The sequence below is a fragment of the Cryptotermes secundus genome, unplaced genomic scaffold, assembly GCF_002891405.2.
Source record: "Cryptotermes secundus unplaced genomic scaffold, Csec_1.0 scaffold1031, whole genome shotgun sequence".
Lineage (NCBI taxonomy): Eukaryota > Metazoa > Arthropoda > Insecta > Blattodea > Kalotermitidae > Cryptotermes > Cryptotermes secundus.
In genome coordinates, this window is record NW_019718628.1 from 489906 (window position 1) to 510506 (window position 20601).

The window sequence follows — 20601 nt, forward strand, 5'->3', positions numbered from 1 at the left end:
CATCATAATCTATCATGTTGTCTGTAACATTCACTGAGGCATTTTTAACAGAAGAGCATTTCCTATCAAGCAAAATGAAAATAAAATGTCGTGGTTCTACTGACAACNTGGAATCTGTGGTGAATGAAGTGGTACTGGGATATGTTTTCTCCAAGTACTTCGGTTTCCCCTGGCAGTTCTCATTCCACCAGCTGCTCTATATTCATCTATCATCCTATCATTAACGCTATATATTCTGGACACTGAGCATGCCGTTAAATAACACTCTTAAAAAAGAGGTTAAAAATGTTAGCTGTCGTGAACTCAGACTAGAGACGGAATACGAAAATTGTCCACGTAGGGGAATTTATGGACGTATACTGCTCTGGTTACTTCTTCACAGCAGTTGGCAACAACTTGAGAGTCTGGTGAGAATGGAGTGTTTACGAAACAAGTGAATGTTTCTGCTAAATTGAAGGTAAGTTGAAAACTTGTGTTTAAATGTCAAATTGATAGCGAAATGAAAACCATATTCTAGCCGTATATATTTTCAAAAATAGTTTTATCAAACGACAAAACCATTATATCAGCAGATGGTTTCGTTCATTTGTTTCCCAGCTGTCACCAAAGAGAAAAGAAGTTTGTAGCGTCCGGCTTTCGAACATGTACTGACATCTACATTTCACGTAGGATGACCTCGTTGTTAACCTATGCAGTTTAGTTACAAATCGTTTTGTTGAAATTAATGAAAATTTTAGCGCTGTTAACCAACAGACTACGCAGGAAGTAAATCGAAAGAAACATTAAAATTCAGAATATAGTGATGTTAATTGTCTGTATAAAAGGAGCATTTTAGTCTAGTGCTTATCCACATAAATATAGCACGTCCCATAAATAGTTTATAACAACATTGCTGTTTATTAATATAAGTAATAAATCTATTCAGTGAAAAAAGTGGCTGATTGCTACAATTGGTTCAATTGTGGCAGTTAGGTATTTCAATGCTGTACCTATTCTGTTTGACTGGTAGTTCTCAAATTAATATTTCATGACGAAAATTCCATCAGAATCTGATAAGTGTGTCAGCTAAATGGACACGTGTTACATGCTTGTAAGATGTATTGTTTAACTTCGCATGAAGAATGTATGTGTAAAAGTAAAACAGGTAAATAAACATTGTACACTGGATTACAGAGCTGTTTCAGTATTTTTACTGCCAAATTATGTGTATAATGGTTAGAACTCCTGATTTATAATCCTGAGATTTTGAATTCAGATCTTAATTCAGAGATTGGCAATCCTGAGTGAAGGTTTTCACGATTTTCCTCAGTTCCTCCAGAAGAACACTAATGATTCAGTTGTCATGACCTTTCCATTGTTAAATGAAGTACAAAGAAATGTTTTGGGTTGTTTTTTGAAAGCACATTTTGTTACTCTGTTTAAAGTTGCATGTGTTGTCACAATGGCCATGGTAATTATTTGATTATGATGAATAATGTGTAAGTCATAGATGGTATATCCGTTATTTTCAGGTAGATGGTGGTGTGCGCATGGCGGTGGTGACTCGCTACAACTCGTTCCTGTTGGGCATTGCATTTGCATCCATCACCTGGGCTGTGAGCCTCTACCTGTACTCAGTTATTACCCAGGAATCCTCAGCAAAGCTTGCCACCACCAGCAAAGCCCCTTTCATTGATGTTTCCACACCAAACAGTGAGAACAATATAAACTTTGATCTTCAAAATCAGCACAATATTAGTGCAGATGCATTTTTCCTTGAAGCTCCTTCCGATAAGAAATCGAACCACAAAGTATATCACATTGCAGGTAATGACATTGACATTCCATTAGAACCAAAAGCTGAGGGTAAGAGTGTCCATTCTCTGAAAAATGGACACTACTGGAATGGCTACAAGAACAGTGATACTCTGATCCACAAGCTGCAACCCAAGACACTGAAGCCTCATATTGATGAAGTGGGGATGGTTAAGACAGTCGAAGACCAGGCTTTGAAGATGGAGGGATACAAGGTGCATGCATTTAATGTTCTGGTGAGCCGTGAGCTGAGCTACAACAGGGACATTCCTGACACACGCCACCATCTGTGAGTGCCATGTAGCTTTCTCATATGGGGCCTATTCTAAGCAGTCAGTAACACTGTATAGTCTCAATACTGGAAGTGGCATTCAGTAACCTACAGAAAAAGAATAATTCAGACAGAGCCCAATGTTTTGTAAGGTCATATTACCTCCATCTTCAGGATTTCTTGCTTGTCTTACTCCTGCACCCTGAAGATGAAGGCTATATGTTCCATTGAAACGTCAGGCTTCACAGCATTATAGTTCAGACGACGTTAGTTATATAGTACAGAAACTGTAACTATTAGAGTGAAATGTAAAGAATGGAAGAACATGATTCTTGATGGTAATCAGAAGCAGCAAACATATACACCATTCTTCCTAAAAGTCTGATTATAAATCAAATCCTTGGTTGAATAAATTATATGCAGGAAGTTCTTTGTTGTGTGAAATATCTTGTATACTATTGTCGAGAATGTGACTACGAATACCTAAGGCATATTCCTTGTACTGTAGAGGCCACTATTACAAAAACGGAATTTGCAGTTTTTTTTTAAATGTGTCTCAACTAAATTAGTCATATAATTTGTGTTACTAGTGGAAATTTGACAATGATTTGTAATTACCCTTCTGACATATCCCATACACCCTGCATGACACATTTCATTATTATCTGTTCATTTGTAGATGTTTAATACAGGCTGGACATAAATATTTGCACTGGAGTAAGGATGTACTACACATAAAGGTATATCAACATGTAAAGCCATACACTAGGCATTTCATTAGCTTTCAACATAGACATTCATGATCAGTGTATGTCCTTGTTCACTAAACCTTGTGTTGCAAAACAATATTTGCTACTCTTTTAATGATTCTTTCAGAGTTTATTGTCTTTTCAAAATTGCCGTAATGAGCATCACAAATGAGAATTTTTACAACTCCGTGCGTTTTAACCACCGAAGTGTGGCTTGTTTTGATTCTTTAATCAGTCCGAGGCAGTTTGATTTATTTTGTTTATTTTCTTATTTTTTAAGCTCAAGTATTATATTAGAATGGTAAATTATGAACCTTGACATTCGTTTACAGTCACCACAAAGGCAAATTAAAAAATATCTAAGATGTTTAAAAAAACTTCATTTTTCTGTACATTTACCCAGATTTTCCAGCCATGCTCTTTGTTTTTGTACAGTGTTCATAGTAACTTGTGTTGGAAATGTAAATCTCTCCTTCCCACATTTCCTTCACATGCTGAACTGTGACAGGAACCTAGCTATATGCAATTTCATGTACAGCTGTTGATATGAACACACCATTGACAGAAGCTAACAACGAATCACACCTTTTCTAATGAATACTAATATTTACAGTGGTTTTCATTGTTGATGTTAACTCTTATGGGCTTACTAAGATGCTGATAGTGCAGTCTGATGATATGTCTTGCATCTGCAGGTGTAAGAAGCAGAAGTACTCTGCTCAGTTGCCAGCAGCTAGTGTGGTGATTTGTTTCTACAATGAAGACTATAACACCCTCCTGCGGACAGTGCATAGCATCTTAAACCGAACCCCTCATACGTTCTTGCACGAGATCCTCCTGGTTGATGACAACAGTGACATTGGTAATTAACACTGAGTTTTGAAATACAGTTCTGCGTGAGATGTGTTACCTAGCAGTCATCATCTTCCTGACTGTACATTACTTTTACAATATTTTGTATAAATTCTTGCTTATGTATTATTTGTTGCATTCATGCCACTGTACTGTCTGTGTGAATTTCCATGTTACATGCACTGAATTATTGTTAATTTTCTTTAATAATGTGTATTTTTATTTTTATTTTAGTTTAATCTCAAATTTATTACTCTTTCCCCTAAAGTAAATAAATATAATTCTTCTAAACATGGTCCTTTTCTTAATCTGTTGAAAATATTCCGTACTCATTATTACTCCATATTGTCAATATTTTTCTGATTCTCATTTTATGATGATCATTCCCTGTTCTAAACTGGATTTTTTTCTAAATTTTGTTGTACACGTGTGATCGGTGATAAGGCAGGGCTTCAGTTCCAAAGTTCTCAGGTTTGAGATAGCTGGATGCAGTGCAAATTTTCTGTCACTTTTGACAAGGCTTTGAACATGATTCAGAACCATTTCAAGGTGTGTATTCTCTCTGCTGGCCACCACACACATAATCCTACCACAGAGGATACCAGAATCCTGCTTATAAATACTTAAAGTCACTTCTGCGGGCTGCAGAGGCCAGGAAGATTGATCACATTCTTTTCTTTAATGAGTTAGTTGGGCCACATAATGGAAAGCTGTAGAGATATATAAAGAAAGCCACACATGAGCCGGTAAAAAAAAAAAACTTTCTGTAACAATACTGATATAAACTATGAGAAATGTCCTTCAGATCAGCTGCTCTTCAGAACAGTTTTTCATCGATATAAGGCATTGTATCAACATTTTTCTTATCAAGTGTGTTCCTTGGATTCTTATGCAGGCAGCTTCTTTTGTGACTTATATATGTATCTCTGTCTTACATAGGTGGATTGCATGCATCAGTTCAGGCCTACATAGCAGCTAACCTCACATCAAAAGTTACGCTTATTGCAACAACTCGCAGAGAAGGTTTGATTCGTGCCCGCATGTTTGGTGCCAGGAAAGCCACTGGTCAGGTCAGTCCACCCATCTGGATTTGGAAGTTTTCAGAACCTTGCTGATATGGCTAGTCATTAAATGAACAACAAATGTAGTAAATCCATACAGAAGATGTGTGATAATTTTTAGACCTTTACTTTGAAAATAATTTTTAGCGGGTATTATGGATTGTATAACAGTATGCCATTGTGGATTAAAGGGGAGGATTTATTTTTCCAAAACAAATCCCAGAAGTCTTATTTCTTACATAATATGTTATTCAGATGAAAATCTTATAAATGTTATAGGTCGGAAAGGGGGAGGATGGAGGAATGGGTATGAGGTAAATGTAAATCTGTCCCTGTAACAGGCTGTGGAGACGTATAGGGTTGTGAGATGTCGAGACTGCCACATTTTCTAGACAGTTGGCTCACAGATGGTGGTGAGGTTGTCAGCCTTATGCGCCAGCTGCCCTTCACCCCCGGGAAGATTCCTGGTACTCATTTTTGTTAGAAGCTGAGTCGACCCCAAGACCACTGTGCAGCTGTAAGGATTAGGCCAATTGAAAAATCCAGTTATCAGGAATTGAATCCGCAACCTTCCATCCTGTAGTATAGTGCCTCAACCAACTACACTACTGCATGCCCCTATGAAGAGAGTGAATGGGAAGAAGATTGCATTTATTTGAAATTTTCTTGAAGTTCATGTGTTCAGAATTATTTTCCTTATTTAGATAACTAGGGAGCTTTAGTGATGATGTGCTGTGTTTTCTAAACTTGTAATTGAATAGTCAAAATACAGGGTTTGAGCATGTGTACAACTATGGGAGCAAATTGATATTCCATTGCTCAGTACAGTATGATGTCTGATAATTAACTAATGACACTATAGTCACAGGCAGCACTGTATTCAGTTTTATTCCAAACTGCAGTGTTCTTCAAATCAATTCCCTCCTGCAGCTATGCATGAAACCCAGCCTTGTTTCCAGCTGTTGAAGCCCTTCCAGAAGTCATTTCTCTTCAGGTTGTTTAGAACAGCCATCGTAATTTTCCATATCTCTTCCGTGGTGTCAAAACAGGATATCTGGAGGTGACTCTTCATGGTAAGAAAGGAAAGAAGTCACAGGGAATGACATCTGGTGAATAAATGGAGCATTCCAGGACTGTGATTGACTTTTTATAGCTAAAAATTCCTCCTCTGCATTTGGTCATTGTTGAAGTTCTTGGGCACTAATTTTTCACAGACTTCCATCATTTCCAAATTTTATGTCAGAATCGTTGTCTCTATACTGATATTCAGTTCTTTTTCAATCATGCTGATAGTAAGATGTCAACCATTCCATGCTCAAGTTCCTCAGTTTTTCGGAATATTTAACCAATTTTGATGTTATCATACTGCTAAGTCAGCTGTCAAGCTCAGTCTTGTCCCTTTCTTTGAAAAACTGTTTACACCATTCCAAATACTTTGTTTGATTCTTGTCCAAGTCGGAACAAAAATTTTGTGTCAGTTCTTTAATCAAAATATTTATCACCCAATACTACTGAAATTAAAGCACAACAACAATGCACTTGCCAGACTTATTGACAAGTTTGTTACTGTATGGAGTTCAGACATGTACTTATAGGTGGCATCACCCACCATTCACCACAAAGTGACACGCCTCACAGTGTTACCAGTCTTGTTATTTAATTATCAGATGCAGTAAAATGTATTTAAAATCCTTAAAATAACCAAGTTTAAAAAATGAACAATTATATCTATGTCTTAATTAGTCACCGTTGAAAATTTGGTCTATAAAACAATTTATCCCGATGTTTTATTTCTGCTTCCAGATCTGATAACATCATCATATTCACACAAGTTCTTGTGTGCTAGAATATTATCAGACAGATGAAATAGACACTGATGTCAGAAATATCTGTACCTGTGAATAAATTCTCATATGTTATTTATTATCTCAGAATATAATCTTGCAGCTCAGATTGAGTTAACTGTAGGAGCTACATTTCAGGGTTGCAGAATACATAATTTACTATTTTAGAAAAAGTTTGTCCTCTAGAGTTTTCAAGCAGTGCTTTGAAAACTGGGTCTGTTTCTGCCACCATATACTTCTGCCTCTCATACACCCAGTAACAAAAACAGGTTCAGTCTCTGAAAGATTGCGTTTGAAAATCTCCAGATGACATCCAAAATAATAGTCATGTTCATTATTCCCTGTCTGTTTTAGTTACTTAAAATTGCAGGTGTTGGTATTCCTGGACAGTCACATAGAAGTGAACCGTGACTGGCTGCAGCCTCTACTGGCAAGAATTGTTGTATCTCACTCTGCTGTTGCTGTGCCTATTATTGATATCATCAACGCGGACACGTTCGATTACAGTGCATCTCCGCTTGTGCGTGGAGGATTCAACTGGGGGCTACACTTCAAGTGGGAGAATCTTCCTACAGGCACGCTGGCCATCGAAGAAGACTTTGTGAAGCCTATCAGGTCTCCTAATACAAGATATAGTCACAGTCAGAAGGGCCCCAAATGTTGTTCAGTTTGTTTGATTTACCATTATTTCATCTTCACTTAACATACATGATATATTGAGGTTTCAATCTGTATTTTTTTGGAATTTAGGTCCCCCACATGATGAGCACATTTACAGAAGGTTATCTCTGTGTGTAATTAATTAATCATTATACCATGAAGACGTATGGAGGAATGGATATGTAGATCCATGACTGCTTATTTTAACCGTTCAGCGTGGTTTGACGTGTATGTTTCGTCAGGTATTTAAATCGTCTGGGGGGGTTCGACATCTATGTTTCATCCAGCTGCACACCTATGTTATAACGCCCATAATAATTGATGGTTTTGCTGTAGATTGTTAGATTTTTCGCTGGCCTGTTGTCAGTAGGAATATATATAATGAGACACGACTTTATCTGCGCTAAGTCATCGTTACATATGCCTGTCTTGCAGCAAAGTTCCTGTTGCTCTTGCGAGAGGTTTCCTCGTTCAATCTGTTATGAATGGCGTGTTTTCTTTCCTATGAAGTCATAAACAGCAGAGACATGATATGTGCTGTGTTTATAATATCATATTGCCCTGAGCTGGCCACACTAACACACTCAATTGGAATTCTTAGAAGAGGGATGTCCAAAAATTTATTCTTGCAAGATCGATTGATTTCGCACAGTACATAGCACCCAGTTCTTAGAAAAACGTCACGAATTAAGGCAGAACACTATGGTCACCCCCTATGACGATACTGGTGTGTGTGGGGTGGGAAAAGAACTCATTCCTTCATGTATTATCGCTCCAGTTGACGCCATTTTATCGTACTGACCTTGGTGGTCGTTTCGAGGGATGACCATAAATATTTTTTTTGAGCCAGCTAAGCTCTGCTTTCGTGCACTACATACCAGCCAGTTCTTAGAATAACTTCATGAATTCTGTGGTCACCCCTACGACATCTACTGCCGCCAAAATGGATGGAATATCAAAGGCATAGCAACAACCCCTTGTTATGATAACTCGTAACGTTGAATTTACTGCAGCTGACCTGGCAAATAAGCGGATCACGGAAAGACATTTCCTTGAACGTATACCCCTCACGGGGAAGAAGGCAAGGCCGCACAGAAGATGTGTGGTTAAAAAAAAGGGCCAAAGAAAAGATACACAATATTGGAGCGGTGAATGTGGGGCAGCGTTGGGTTAGACGAATGCTTCAAGGCCTTCCTTACACTGCTCAAATTCTAAACCACCTGCTTCCATTGCCGAGATACCGGGCGCTCATATTATAAGGTAAGGTTATAAAAACCATCTTTTAAGATCATTTTAGTGAAAGTTTCATGCTTCAAGGCGTATTATTCACTGCTCAAATTCTAAACAACCTGCTTCCATTGCCGAGATACCGGGCGCTCATATTATAAGGTAAGGTTATAAAACCACCTTTTAAGATCATTTTAGTGAAAGTTTCATGTTCCTATCTCATATAATTTAAGAACAATGATGAATAAATCATTTTCGAGCAAAATTTAAATGGCCGGCTGAATATATTACCGCTGGAGAGACGGCCACGGAATTTAAATAACCGCGCGAAAGGGTTACTGTAATGTTGGGGTGTTCTACTAAAATCTCAACAGCCTATTCCAATTTGGGTTAAAATTTGAGATGGCAATGACCATGTGGATGTGGTGAGTTGTCAGCTGCAACCTCCTACCACTTTATCTCCATGGAAGGAGCCCCTAGTAGCCATTGGATTGGGGCTGAATGAGACCCAGACTCAGTCTGGATGTGGTGGCAAAAGGAGAAAAACTCCTTCTGCTGTGGGAATTTGTCATGTAATGAATATTACATCATCGTGAAAGTACTATATATGGAAAACCATGCCATTGGGATCCATGCTTGTTTTTTGAGATTTAACATTTCTTCGAAAGTTATACTGTTCGTGCTGTTACAGAACTCCTACTATGGCTGGTGGACTGTTTGCTATTGACAAGTCGTACTTTGAGGAGATTGGAGAATATGACTCTGGAATGAACATATGGGGAGGAGAGAACCTTGAATTATCATTCAGGGTGAGTGTCAGTATACTAGCAATTATTAGAAGTCCATTTTTGTTACAGTAATATAATATGTTTCCAGTCATGGTAGCTGAGTGGTCTAGGGCATGTACTGTCTTTGCTCGCTCAGAAGCTGAGATCATGGTTTCAAACCCCACACATGGCATGGATGTTTGGTATGTGTATGTGTTTATTCTGTGTCTGTGTTGTCCTGTGTTTAGGTTGTGGCCTTGCGATGAGCTGATCACCCATCCAAGGAGTCCTACCAGCTGTATAAATGATCATGAAACTGAGAAATCAGCCCTATGCTCCAAAGTGGGAGTGAGAGGAGAGAGAACAAATATATATTGTAGCGTGTTTGGGCTACTGTGGAAGCTGTTCAGATTGTTAGTTTTTTTTAACAACCTACAAGTCATAACTACAATTAATATAACACTGTTGCATGTTTACACAATTTACAAACCTTACACACTAATCTGTTCACTTTGTCTTCAGTAGCCTTCACTTGTTTTACAGTATAACATGGGAGCTATACAAGTGTCACTGAATTACACACTCACAGTACTCAATGCCTTCTCAGTTATCACAAACTATCACTGATTACCACGCATAAAATCTTTTAATCAGGCGTTCAGTTATCCTTCCTCGCGTGGCTTCTTTGACTGACTGACTTCTGTTCTGCCAAATACTGGCTCCTTAGTTATTCCAGTTTCTCTTATAAACCCTCAATCAGACAGGCGGAAAACGCACGTTGCTTCACTGTTGCGTGACCACCGTGTTTACAGAGGCATTGCTTGGCAATACTGCCGATAGTTGTTTACTGCTGCGTAGTAACCAGTGTGGTTCGGCTCGGTTCAGTTCACCTCGGCTCAGTACAGCACAGAGAAACATTGCTTTCCTTACTATTGCGTAACTTGGCAACCAACCGTTTATCAAGAGTCTGTCTTCATGGTAACTCGTTCCACATCTCATTGCCCATCAACGGTTTGACATGTCACAATATGTTAATATGCTGTTCAAAGTTCTAAAAGAATAGGCTGATCTACTACATTAGTAATTATATGCCAATGATAATTTATGTTAAAAACATGCATATCATAAAGAATAATGTTTTAATACTTATACAAGTAGGTCCTGATGCCCAAGAGTCAGCAAGGTAGACAGTACTATATGTATAACAAAGAATTGTGATTAATAAAGTAAATTTCCTTCATTATAACTTGCAGTAAAGGATTTTAAATATAGGATTTTTCTTTTATTCATAGAAATTATTTCAGAAATTCATTTGAAAGTAATACTACATGTTTAATTTCACTGTCTTGTTTAGTCAAAGATTCCAGGAGGGGTAACGAAATGTGTGAATATGTGTGATAGACAAAGGTAGAGTTTTGTTAAATGTATATCAGCTATTATAGAAAATATTTTTGGTATCCTACATTTATCCTGTTTGAATCAGTCTCTTTTTTTGTCTTGATGGGAGGTCTGGATGTGTGGTGGAAAACTGGAGCTGGTTCCATGCTCAAGAGTAGGTCATGTATTTAGACGGCGACGTCCCTATGGGTCACCAACAGGGGAAGATACAATGACAAGAAACTCGTTACGTGTTGCAAATGTTTGGCTTGATGAATATAAGGTACAGTGATCTGTTTCTGTGTGGAAATGTATACTGGTTCCTGCATTGGGGATTTCTTATGGAGTAAATTAAATTGTCTTCCCTTCTGTGACTTGAGATTTCTGGAAAAATTTTGTAATTTGACATGTTATTGACCCAGAGGTGGACTTTACTTGAACTGTTAAATATTAAAGAAGACAAAAGTTTTGGGTCTGAAAGGATAAGGTATTATTCACCATATATAATTTTTAATTATGTCGATGTTATTGGGAAAACAGAGGAAACTTCGTTAAGTTCATTAAGTCTTTAACTTATATGACGCTAACATGACAGGCTTCTGAGTAGAGAGCAACAAAAGTTTTTTGTAGGATTCTGAAAATTTGTATAATAGCAGATCTTTTAGAAACATGAGATCTCTTAAGGTCACTTGTGTCCAACTGAGAATATCAAGCAGGTAAGCCTGTAAATAACTTTTAATTGAATGGAAACACTGATGAACTTTATAGCTAGACATGTAGATTTTGGTATGATAAGAGATAATCATGGAAGTCTAGATGGTGGTTTGCTGAGACTTATTTTTCCATCATTTGAATCTTGATGTCATATTAAGGGCTGGAATGCAGATATTTCAAAGACATTACAAAGACACAACATGATGTCATCAGCTAAAAGATGAAAGTTCTTTAGGTTTAGTAATCATGTCTAAAATAATGTATGAAGCATTTTCTTTTGTGTCCTTGAAAGTACGTACATTAGAGCAAACCTCTGAATTTGACATACATGCGCACACACTCTTACGCTCATCCTCCTCTCGCACCACACGAAGAGAGAGAGAGAGAATTTCTAATTATGAAAGGTAGCTACAGATATGTTGAAAAAGGAGTCTTGGATAGGTAGCAAGGGGGGGTTGAGCGTAGAGGTTGGACATGCAACTAACAGTCTTTCACCATGAAAAGCTACCATGTTAACAATAAATTGTCACAAAGCATTTCAGACTTCAGTAAATTCTTTGCAGGATGTTTGGAATGTGTAGCATCAGGACTATCTGTAGGGCTGCTAAACTGATGTCAGTAGCAGGAGAATTCTTACAGATATGGGATTAGAAAAGCTCAAGGGGAGGGCTAACTTCAGACTATTTAGATGTAGGTTAAATTATAATATAAAAATTGATATTAGAGAAATAGTGTGTGTAGGTGTGGACTGGATTCATCTGATATGGAATAGGGTCCATTACCTGGGATTTGTGAACCCTTGTGTTCCAAAAGAGGATGGATTTACAGTCAACTCTTGATTATCTGGGGGCAAATTAACCGGTTTGCGGCTTAACCGGGGCTACTGAGGCTTTTTTGAGGCTTATATGTTTAATATTCATTCACTTTTGTTTCACATGGTGAGTTGTAACACGATTTTCGCACTAGTATGAACCGAGCTCTGCATTCTTTGGTCCCATTATGCTAACACAATGTTCTAGGGTAGGGGTGGAAGAATGCAAGGATTTGTGGAAAGTTTCAAGGACAGATACATCGCCCCAGTCAGTTTCTTTGTATCGATCTTCAAGTGCGTTAGCAAAATGTCACGGTGTAAAAGGAAGCGTGTTGTGTTAAGTATTCAACAGAAAAAGGAAAATGCCGCGAAAAAGTAAACGACAATATTAAATTTTTTTAAGTGTTAAGTGTGAATATTCGTAAAAAGTGCTGGATGTTGTTGAAGACTGTGATTGAAATAACTAATTCATACTTCAGTGTAATGTAAAAAATTATTAAATAGGCCATGAGATGACATAAAAATGAGGTTGAATAAATTTAAATACAGGTAGGCCTATAGTATTATGAAGGTACAGTATTACAGTACTACTTTTAATAAAATTTGTCTTAACCAGGTTTTTGATTAATCGTGATTTCCATCCCCACCATTGTCCCGGACAATCGAGAGTTGACTGTATTTGACTGCCCAAATAACTGTAAGGTTTCTGAGGAAGAGGCTCTACTAAAAGAGTGTTACTTTTCTTCCCTGTAAGTTTTGTAGCCAATTGTTTTGAAGTGCTTTCAAATCTTCTTGTTCATCACTTAGAGTAGGAGATAAGCATGCATAATGGATAAATAATATTGAGCTGTTGTATATCAGATTCCACTAGCAAAATCCAGACTGAATGAATTTGATATCACCTGCAGGACTACTTCTTTAAGATACGACCTGATGCTAGAAATGTGCCATATGGTGATGTCAGTGAACGGAAGCGGCTACGAGAGAGGTTAAAGTGCCAGTCATTCAAGTGGTATTTGGATAACATATACCCAGAACTCACCCTGCCAACAGACAGTGAGCAGCGGCTTAAGAAGAAGTGGGATGCTCTAGAACCACAAAAGTACCAACCATGGCACTCACGGCGACGCAACTATGTCTCTCAGTTCCAGGTGACTCAGTGCAAATAGGGATATCTTTGTGTGCATTGCTTAATGTCTAGTCTGTTAAGTCATTTAGCAATTTTTAGGTTACAGCTTTGATATTGGTGATAATGGCTGAATGATGAGAGAATCAGAGAAGATGGAGACAGCAATATTCTCCGAAGTGTGCATAACTGCCAACCAAACCTCATGGTATCAGAACACTACAGTCTGAAATCTGGCAGCAATGGAAAACTTTAAAATCTCAAAAACACTTTTTGGTTTATAAGTTTGTGACAGTGATACATTAGTACAAATTTTATGTTTCTGGACATTATCCATCGTTCTTTTTTTTTTTTTAAAACACAACGTTTCAGAGACTGGATTCCTATCTCTGTCTTCAGTTAAACAGAGTAGATTTTACCTGAAGAGGGAAAGAGAAGCCAGTCTCCAAAAGTTATGTTTTGAAAAATAAACAGTGAATGGTAGGATGCTATAAAAGAAGAAGCTCTTCCAGCCACGGTTTAAGATACTGGATGGGCTGAGGAAAAGTACAAAAAATATATCAACATGCATGATCTCCAGGTTGACGTATGCACCTGGAGCCTGCTGAATATGAAAATGGGTGCATTTAATGTTGATCTCTTTCTCATAGGGTACCATAGCAAATTGCAGCAGAAGAAAATAAACTAAACCAATTCAAATGATGATGACTTCAAGTCTTGTTCTCTTCAAAACTGCCAATGCTGAAGAGAGAGAGATATGCAATCCTGTTATATTTATATCAATTATAATTATTATTTTCATTATTGCTTTGGGGGCATGTGGTAGCACAGTTGGTTGTGGCACAGGCCAGAAGGTCGTGGATTCGAGTCCCAATGAGGTGAATTTCTTTAATTTACCTAATCCTTCCAGCCGCGCTATGGCCCTGGGATTGACTCAGCCTCTGAAGAGAAATGAGTACAGAAATCTTCCTAGGGGGGTAAAGGGCAGCCGGTGCATAGGGCTGACAAACTCACCATTGTCTGTCAGCCAATTGTCTAGAGAAAATGTGGGAGCCTTGACATCTCACACCCCTATGGGCCTTCACGGCCTGTTACAGGGATAGGATTATTGCTTTGTATTTTTTTAATTATTGTGGGCTGTTTACAAGGCTGTCAGTGGCTACACTATGTAGCATCAAACTTTGTCCATATCATGGTTCACATAGTAACAGTCAGTTCTTTGTAATGGAAATACAGTGTCTTTTCTCTGAGGTGGGAAGTGGATTTTTAAATACTGTCTAGATGAATTTCTGGCTTCAGAGGGTTGAACTTGCCTACTTTCTGGCTGTATTTAAACATTTAGATTTCTCACACATTGAAGTATCTGATCATTATAATCTGTGATCATATGATTATTCTGTTTATGTTAAGCAGCATGTTTCTTGATTCAGCTTCGCCTTAGCAACACATCCTTGTGTCTCACATCAGAGAAAGATACAAAGACAAAAGGCTCACTGCTCATACTGAAGAGCTGCTTGCGCATGAAGAACCAGGTGAGAATACCCTCTGCTCTAATCAAATTATATGTCAGCCATAGCCAACAGAACGTTATACTTCTTAGGAAGAGGGATTGCAGACTTCGTGTCTAGTCCAGCACTTAAGCGTAGTTAATTTTGACAGGAACTTTACCTCTGTAGTTTTCAATGCATTCATTATTCAGTTAACAATTTTGTGATATTATGGCTGCAATTTGTATTGATATTATTTTACAATAGTATTATTTACACAGTTATTGTACTGACATTACAGATTTCTTGTTTAGCTACTTTTTCAGGGTTTCCCCACCGCACATTCCTTACTTACTGACTGACTTACTCCATAGCTGTATGTTGTGTAAGAACCTTAGTCTCCTTTATGACAGATGCCTATTCTTTTATATTGATTGCCTTTTGCTTCCATCTCTTCATTTCCAGCTCTCCCAAATCATTCCCTGCATCTTCCAGCCACATCACTCTCAGCCTTCCTACTTTTCTTCTACTCTTTTTTTTTTTTTCGCTTAGTGGGAGGTGGATTCCAACTGGGTCCACTCGGCACGGCTGCCACTGATTGGCCTATTGTACCTGCCCCAGGTGATTATGATGATGGAGAATTTGGTGGAATGAAGACTGGCAGGGGAAACCGAAGTACTCAGAGAAAACCCACCCCAGTGCCACTTTGTCCACCACAAATCCCACTTGACCAGACCCGGGATCGAACCCGGGCCGCCGCGGTGGGAAGCAAGCGACTAACTGCTTGATCTATGGCGCAGCCCTTTCTTCTACTTTCTGGCCTCCTTTAGTTTCTGGAATTACTAGAATAGCAATACAATATTTCTATAATTACATTTTTAATTGAGTTAATGTTCCTGCCCTAAATAAACTTAGTAAATTCCAATTAGAAAGATGTAACTTATCTTTAAAACATTTCCTTAGTCATCCACTGTCTATCTTAGGTTTCTACCACTATTGTTTTATAAAGTGAGGTTGTTAACCCACATTCCTTCAGACTGGATGTTGGGCATGGGACTATCTTTCATCTGGCCATTGGTCCTTATCCTTCTGCCAATCAGGAGCTTGTGTCCCTGTTGTTATAGTTCTGCAGGTGATGAGGACATGCAAACCTCCCCACCATGTTAAGGTAGTACCCAGGGGAGGCTCCAACACAAATTTTCTTTTCTTTAACGTTAGGACTGGCAGATGATATAACCTAATATACTGTTTCTGTCATTGGCAGCATATTGTATGATGTTACCCTTCCATGATCTATGTAACCATTGTCCAGGAGGATTGTTCCACATTTTTTTTTAATAAGTCAAGAGTCGTGCAGGAAGTCAGAAGTTATTCTGTCTGAAGGGTGTTATTATAAAGGTGGCTAATGTATCTGCAAGAAGTGAGAAAATTCAGATAATTTAGGAATGACAATTACAGATCAAGATTCTGTTCACATAGAGATCAAGGGCAGATTAAATTCAGACAATATGTACTTTTCTTCATTTCAGAATCTTTTGTGTTCCTGTCTCCTGTCTAGAAACCTGAAGAGTAAAATATACAATACTACAGTTTTGCATGTTGTTTTGTATAAATGGTAAACATCATATTCCATTCTGAGGGAATAACATAGATTGAGGGTGTTCTGAGAAGAGGGTGCTAAGGAGAATATTTCAACCTAAGAAAGATAAATTAAGAGGGGGATGAAAAAAATACATAATTAAGAGCTTCATAAATTTTATGCTTCACCAAATATTAGGGTGATCAGATAGAATGAGTTTGGTAAGAGACCTGTAGCATTTGTATGGGAGATACAAGGTTTTAGGCAGAGAACCAGAAGGGTAGAAACCAGTTGAGGGACTTAGGGGTAGTTGGGAAGATAATATTAGAGTGAATCTTAGACAAATAGTATGAGAGTGTTAAGAACAGGATAACAAGATTTGTTATAAAAACATTTCTATTGTATTCACAGATCTGGTTTGAGACTGATCGAAGTGAGTTTGTATTAGCAACATTGCTATGTCTGGATGCGTCGGAAACATTTCCAAAGTTGGGAAAATGTCATGAGATGGGTGGGGACCAAGAGTGGAAACACCGAGGCACTGTGAGTAGCAAAAAGGACTTTCATTGAATTTACAGGTTAGGAATGACAGTGCTATGTTGAATGTGTCCCAGTGAATAAGAAACTTGGGTTAGAAATGTTCCAAAATGCTGAGACATGAAGAAAATATGAAGGATGCCTAAAATGAAATGTGTTTGTATGCATATTTTAAGCTGTGAACCATTCTTCATGAAACTTTGTAGGACTTTGCGTTACTGACAAGTATCGTGAGCCACGTTTTTCAGTTCCCTCCATATCATAACAATAGTGCTGCCCATTTTTTGTGTCATAAAATATTGTCCCTTTCTCAGAAGGATACACATAAATTTCAGCATAATTTCTGAAAGTAACTTTTAAAAGAAAGTATACGAATTTATGAAAAATAAAATACTGGTACATACAGAATGTAAGATATGGAATTAGGAGATCTGTGATATATATTGTGTTCTTTATATTGTTAGAATAATTACATTAAAGAAATTACTAGAGATTCTACCATATGTTGTGTGAGTGCAGTATAATACCAAAATTTAGTGTGTGTTAACAAAAAATGTAGTTACTTGTCTCTGGAATATCCAGCAGGGTAGGAATTTGTTGATTTTGTTATCACCTTGTTATCAAACATTGGAATTGAAGAATAATATTCAGTTCAGTTTTTTTTTTCTGGTATTCATTTTACCCGACACTGTCAGTGTCTCGACTTTATTGCGTCAAGTGGTAGGATCATTGGTGAACAACAAATGGGAAAGTATGCGGAAAGAAATGATTGTAGCCCCGTTGTGGTACTATCCCAGTATTTTCATGAAGGTACTGGGGAAAATTATGAAGAACCTCACTCATAACAGCTGGTGTTGTGGCCAAGATTTGAACCAAATATGTCCTGAATGCAAGTCTAGAGTATTACTGCTCATCCAGCCTGCTCAGTTTCATTACCTTTGTAAAGCAGGCAGCTGTGTCAGTACGCACACAGTTCATTATTCTGCTTTATTTGTTCCTCCCTCTGTGTATTGTACATGAACTCTGGAATGAGACTCAGCGGAAGCTAGCTGATGCATCAGTCACGCTGGATATTCCTATTGGCAAAACAAACAGTCCAGTCTGAACTGCTTGGCCTGTTGCAGAATGAGACACCTGTTTACAACATGGCAGCAGGCACCTGTTTAACTGCTCAAAGGGCTGTGTCAGGAGAATATGCAGTGATGGAACTTTGCTCTCTCTCAGCCAACAACAAGTGGGACTTTGTAGTAACATGATTAATTGTAATAATAGTAGACATTTTTATATGGGTGGTTTATATAAAAATAAAATAAACAGTTTGTTTAACAAAGTGTTTGTTGCTGTCTGTTTTGTTGACTAGTATTTCATAACCCCATTATGGATAAATTGGTTCAGAATTCTAGTACTGTAAAGAATTTTTACCACTAAATATTTTACAAATCATTAGTAACATGTTACCTTTTGAACCATGCAATGGTTCTTCTTCGTTAAGTTCCTTGGAGTCCCCCCCCCCGAAATGCCAGGATGCGAGCCATTCCCTTCTTTCCAACTAACGTCCTTGACTGACGTCAGGTCAGCTGACCTTGTCCCCCCTCCTTCCTGGACGTATTCCGAGGTTTCGTGGCTAGCTCAGTGAAGCTAGTCGTTCTCTCTTCCCATGGACCTTCGTCTGAAAGCATCGCTACATTTAAATTCTGTTTTGAGAAAGTTGTTTGAAATTTGGTTTCAGCATGTAGCACAGATCTTCCGAGGGAGGAGTGCCCTCACTCAAGGGTGGATCAATCGTGAGGTAAATCTTTGAGTTTGTATACCCAGAATACAAGTGGCTTACTGAAGTGGTATACGCCGTAAGGTGCATTTTGGGTTGATTATAGACGCCATGTGGCGTAGTGTAATTTTGGTTTTGTTAAAGGTTGCGATAAACAGTAGATCGCCCTTCAGGCATGTTCAGTAGTATTTCTAGCTGTCTATCTTCCTTGTGTTACGAAGGCTTGGTCGAGTACATGTTGTACTGGAGAGTTTGCAATACGCCATGAGGCGTGGCCTACTTGAGTTGCTGTGCTGTTGGGCGCAGTGTAATTCTGTATCAATCAGTTATCATATGTTTTAACCAGTCACTGCCCTTCAGGCGGAGTTCTTTTGTGTACTTATGTTATCAATATATATATATATTTATGTTTGAAAACGCCAGTTGAGTATATGTATAATTGTCCATTTTGTATACAGTGGCCGTCTTATAGTGCACACAATTTCACTTGTAACTTCACAACATGTTTCGGCAACACAGTGCCATCATCAGGTGTCCCAACTATGTTAATCTATTGCATTGTCTTCCTTCATATGTTTTCACCAACCATTTAAAAAGTATTTAAAAAGTCCATGTTTGTCAACTATGATAAATTTACACTCGCTAAAACTTGTTAAGATAATTCATCTTATTTGTCTTAATTAAAACTTGTATGTGGTTCATTCACTTTTTAAATGGTTGGTGAAAACATATGAAGGCAGGCAATGCAATAGATTGACAAAGTTGGGACACCTGATGATGGCACTGTGTTGCCGAAACATGTTGTGAAGTGACAGGTGAAATTGTGTCAAGACGGCCACTGTATACAAAATGGATGAAAATCAGTGCAACAGGATGCTAAAATATAACATTATGTATACTTGTGCCGTATGTTCCATACCAGCTCCTGCCTAGCGGATCCGTCCAGCCTGGCCCATCGTACCGACTGTGGTTTTTCTCCCTCGAGATCCCTTACTCAATCTTAGGGAGGCATAGTACATCACGCTAACAAGCAAGTCGTTTCTTAATAGCCTGTCCCTTACCCATATAGAGAAGGGATTCACGGGTCAAAGTGGGTAGAAGAACGGGGTTCTTTACCCACAGGGTCGAGGGATACAGCTCACTTTCATGCACAACACAGAACATATATAACCTGGGTTGCAAACATTTACTTAAGTTTTAACTAAGTGTTTCCATCTAGCATAAAATTTGTTGAAATTTCAATGGGAAACTGGTGAAAATAAACTTCATGGAAAATATCTGACATCAAAACTGGAAGTTCTGGAAATACAACTGCATTTATGCTAAGACTCTAATCTTGATGTAATAATAATAATAATTCAGTTCAATTCAAGTTTATTTACATGCAAACTTAACAGCACAGAGGCCAATTACAAAGCTAGCACCAATAGAGAAATACACAAAAATAATTAAAAAACAAAATACAAAAATTGTAATCTATGTTAATTACACAGCATGAATAAGATACAGAAGCAGACATACAGAGACAAAGCCACAATGTAAGAATTTGAGTTTCAAATAGAGCAGCATACAATAATAATAATAATGAAATTAATAAAAACAATAGTAATAATAATAATAGCAATAACTCAGTTAATAATTATAATAATAACTCTGTCAACATAAATCAAACCTATCATTGAGAAGTGAGAAAATTAAAATATATACAATTTCAATTTGATTTGAATAGACATGGCAGCAATAAAATATAAAACAATTCAAGTTTTAGTGGATCAATGTACAAATATATTAATTAATTCCAACTTTTTGCTCATTTACATGTGAAATATGATTGACAGAAACTGTTCCGATTGCACATATGTCGAGATCTTTACCCACCGCATTGGAAGCATAGGCGCACCGAGGAGAAGGACAGTGTTTATTGGAGGGACAAACACCAAACAATGAGAAGTCCCTAAGATTGCTGTGAGGAACATG

At 37.8% G+C, this 20601-nt stretch overlaps 1 protein-coding gene across 3 annotated transcripts; it reads left to right on the plus strand.

Moving 5' to 3' along the window:
* Positions 1–384: 384 nt before the first annotated feature.
* Positions 385–18285, plus strand: LOC111862630 (polypeptide N-acetylgalactosaminyltransferase 35A). Of its 3 annotated transcripts, XM_023848161.2 has the most exons (12): positions 655–1144; positions 1512–1692; positions 1807–2083; positions 3510–3676; positions 4606–4736; positions 6942–7186; positions 9150–9267; positions 10733–10885; positions 13036–13278; positions 14684–14785; positions 16731–16862; positions 17981–18253. In XM_023848161.2, the coding sequence occupies exons 1-12, from the start codon at positions 1115–1117 to the stop codon at positions 18110–18112; spliced, it is 1911 nt and encodes a 636-aa protein (XP_023703929.1). In that variant the 5' UTR covers positions 655–1114; the 3' UTR covers positions 18113–18253. The 3 variants fall into 3 exon arrangements, with proteins under 3 accessions (XP_023703922.1, XP_023703929.1, XP_023703918.1); XM_023848154.2 differs by lacking the exon at positions 655–1144 and adding an exon at positions 385–457 and having other exon boundaries at positions 1512–2083; positions 17981–18275; XM_023848150.2 differs by having other exon boundaries at positions 1512–2083; positions 17981–18285.
* Positions 18286–20601: the final 2316 nt, after the last annotated feature.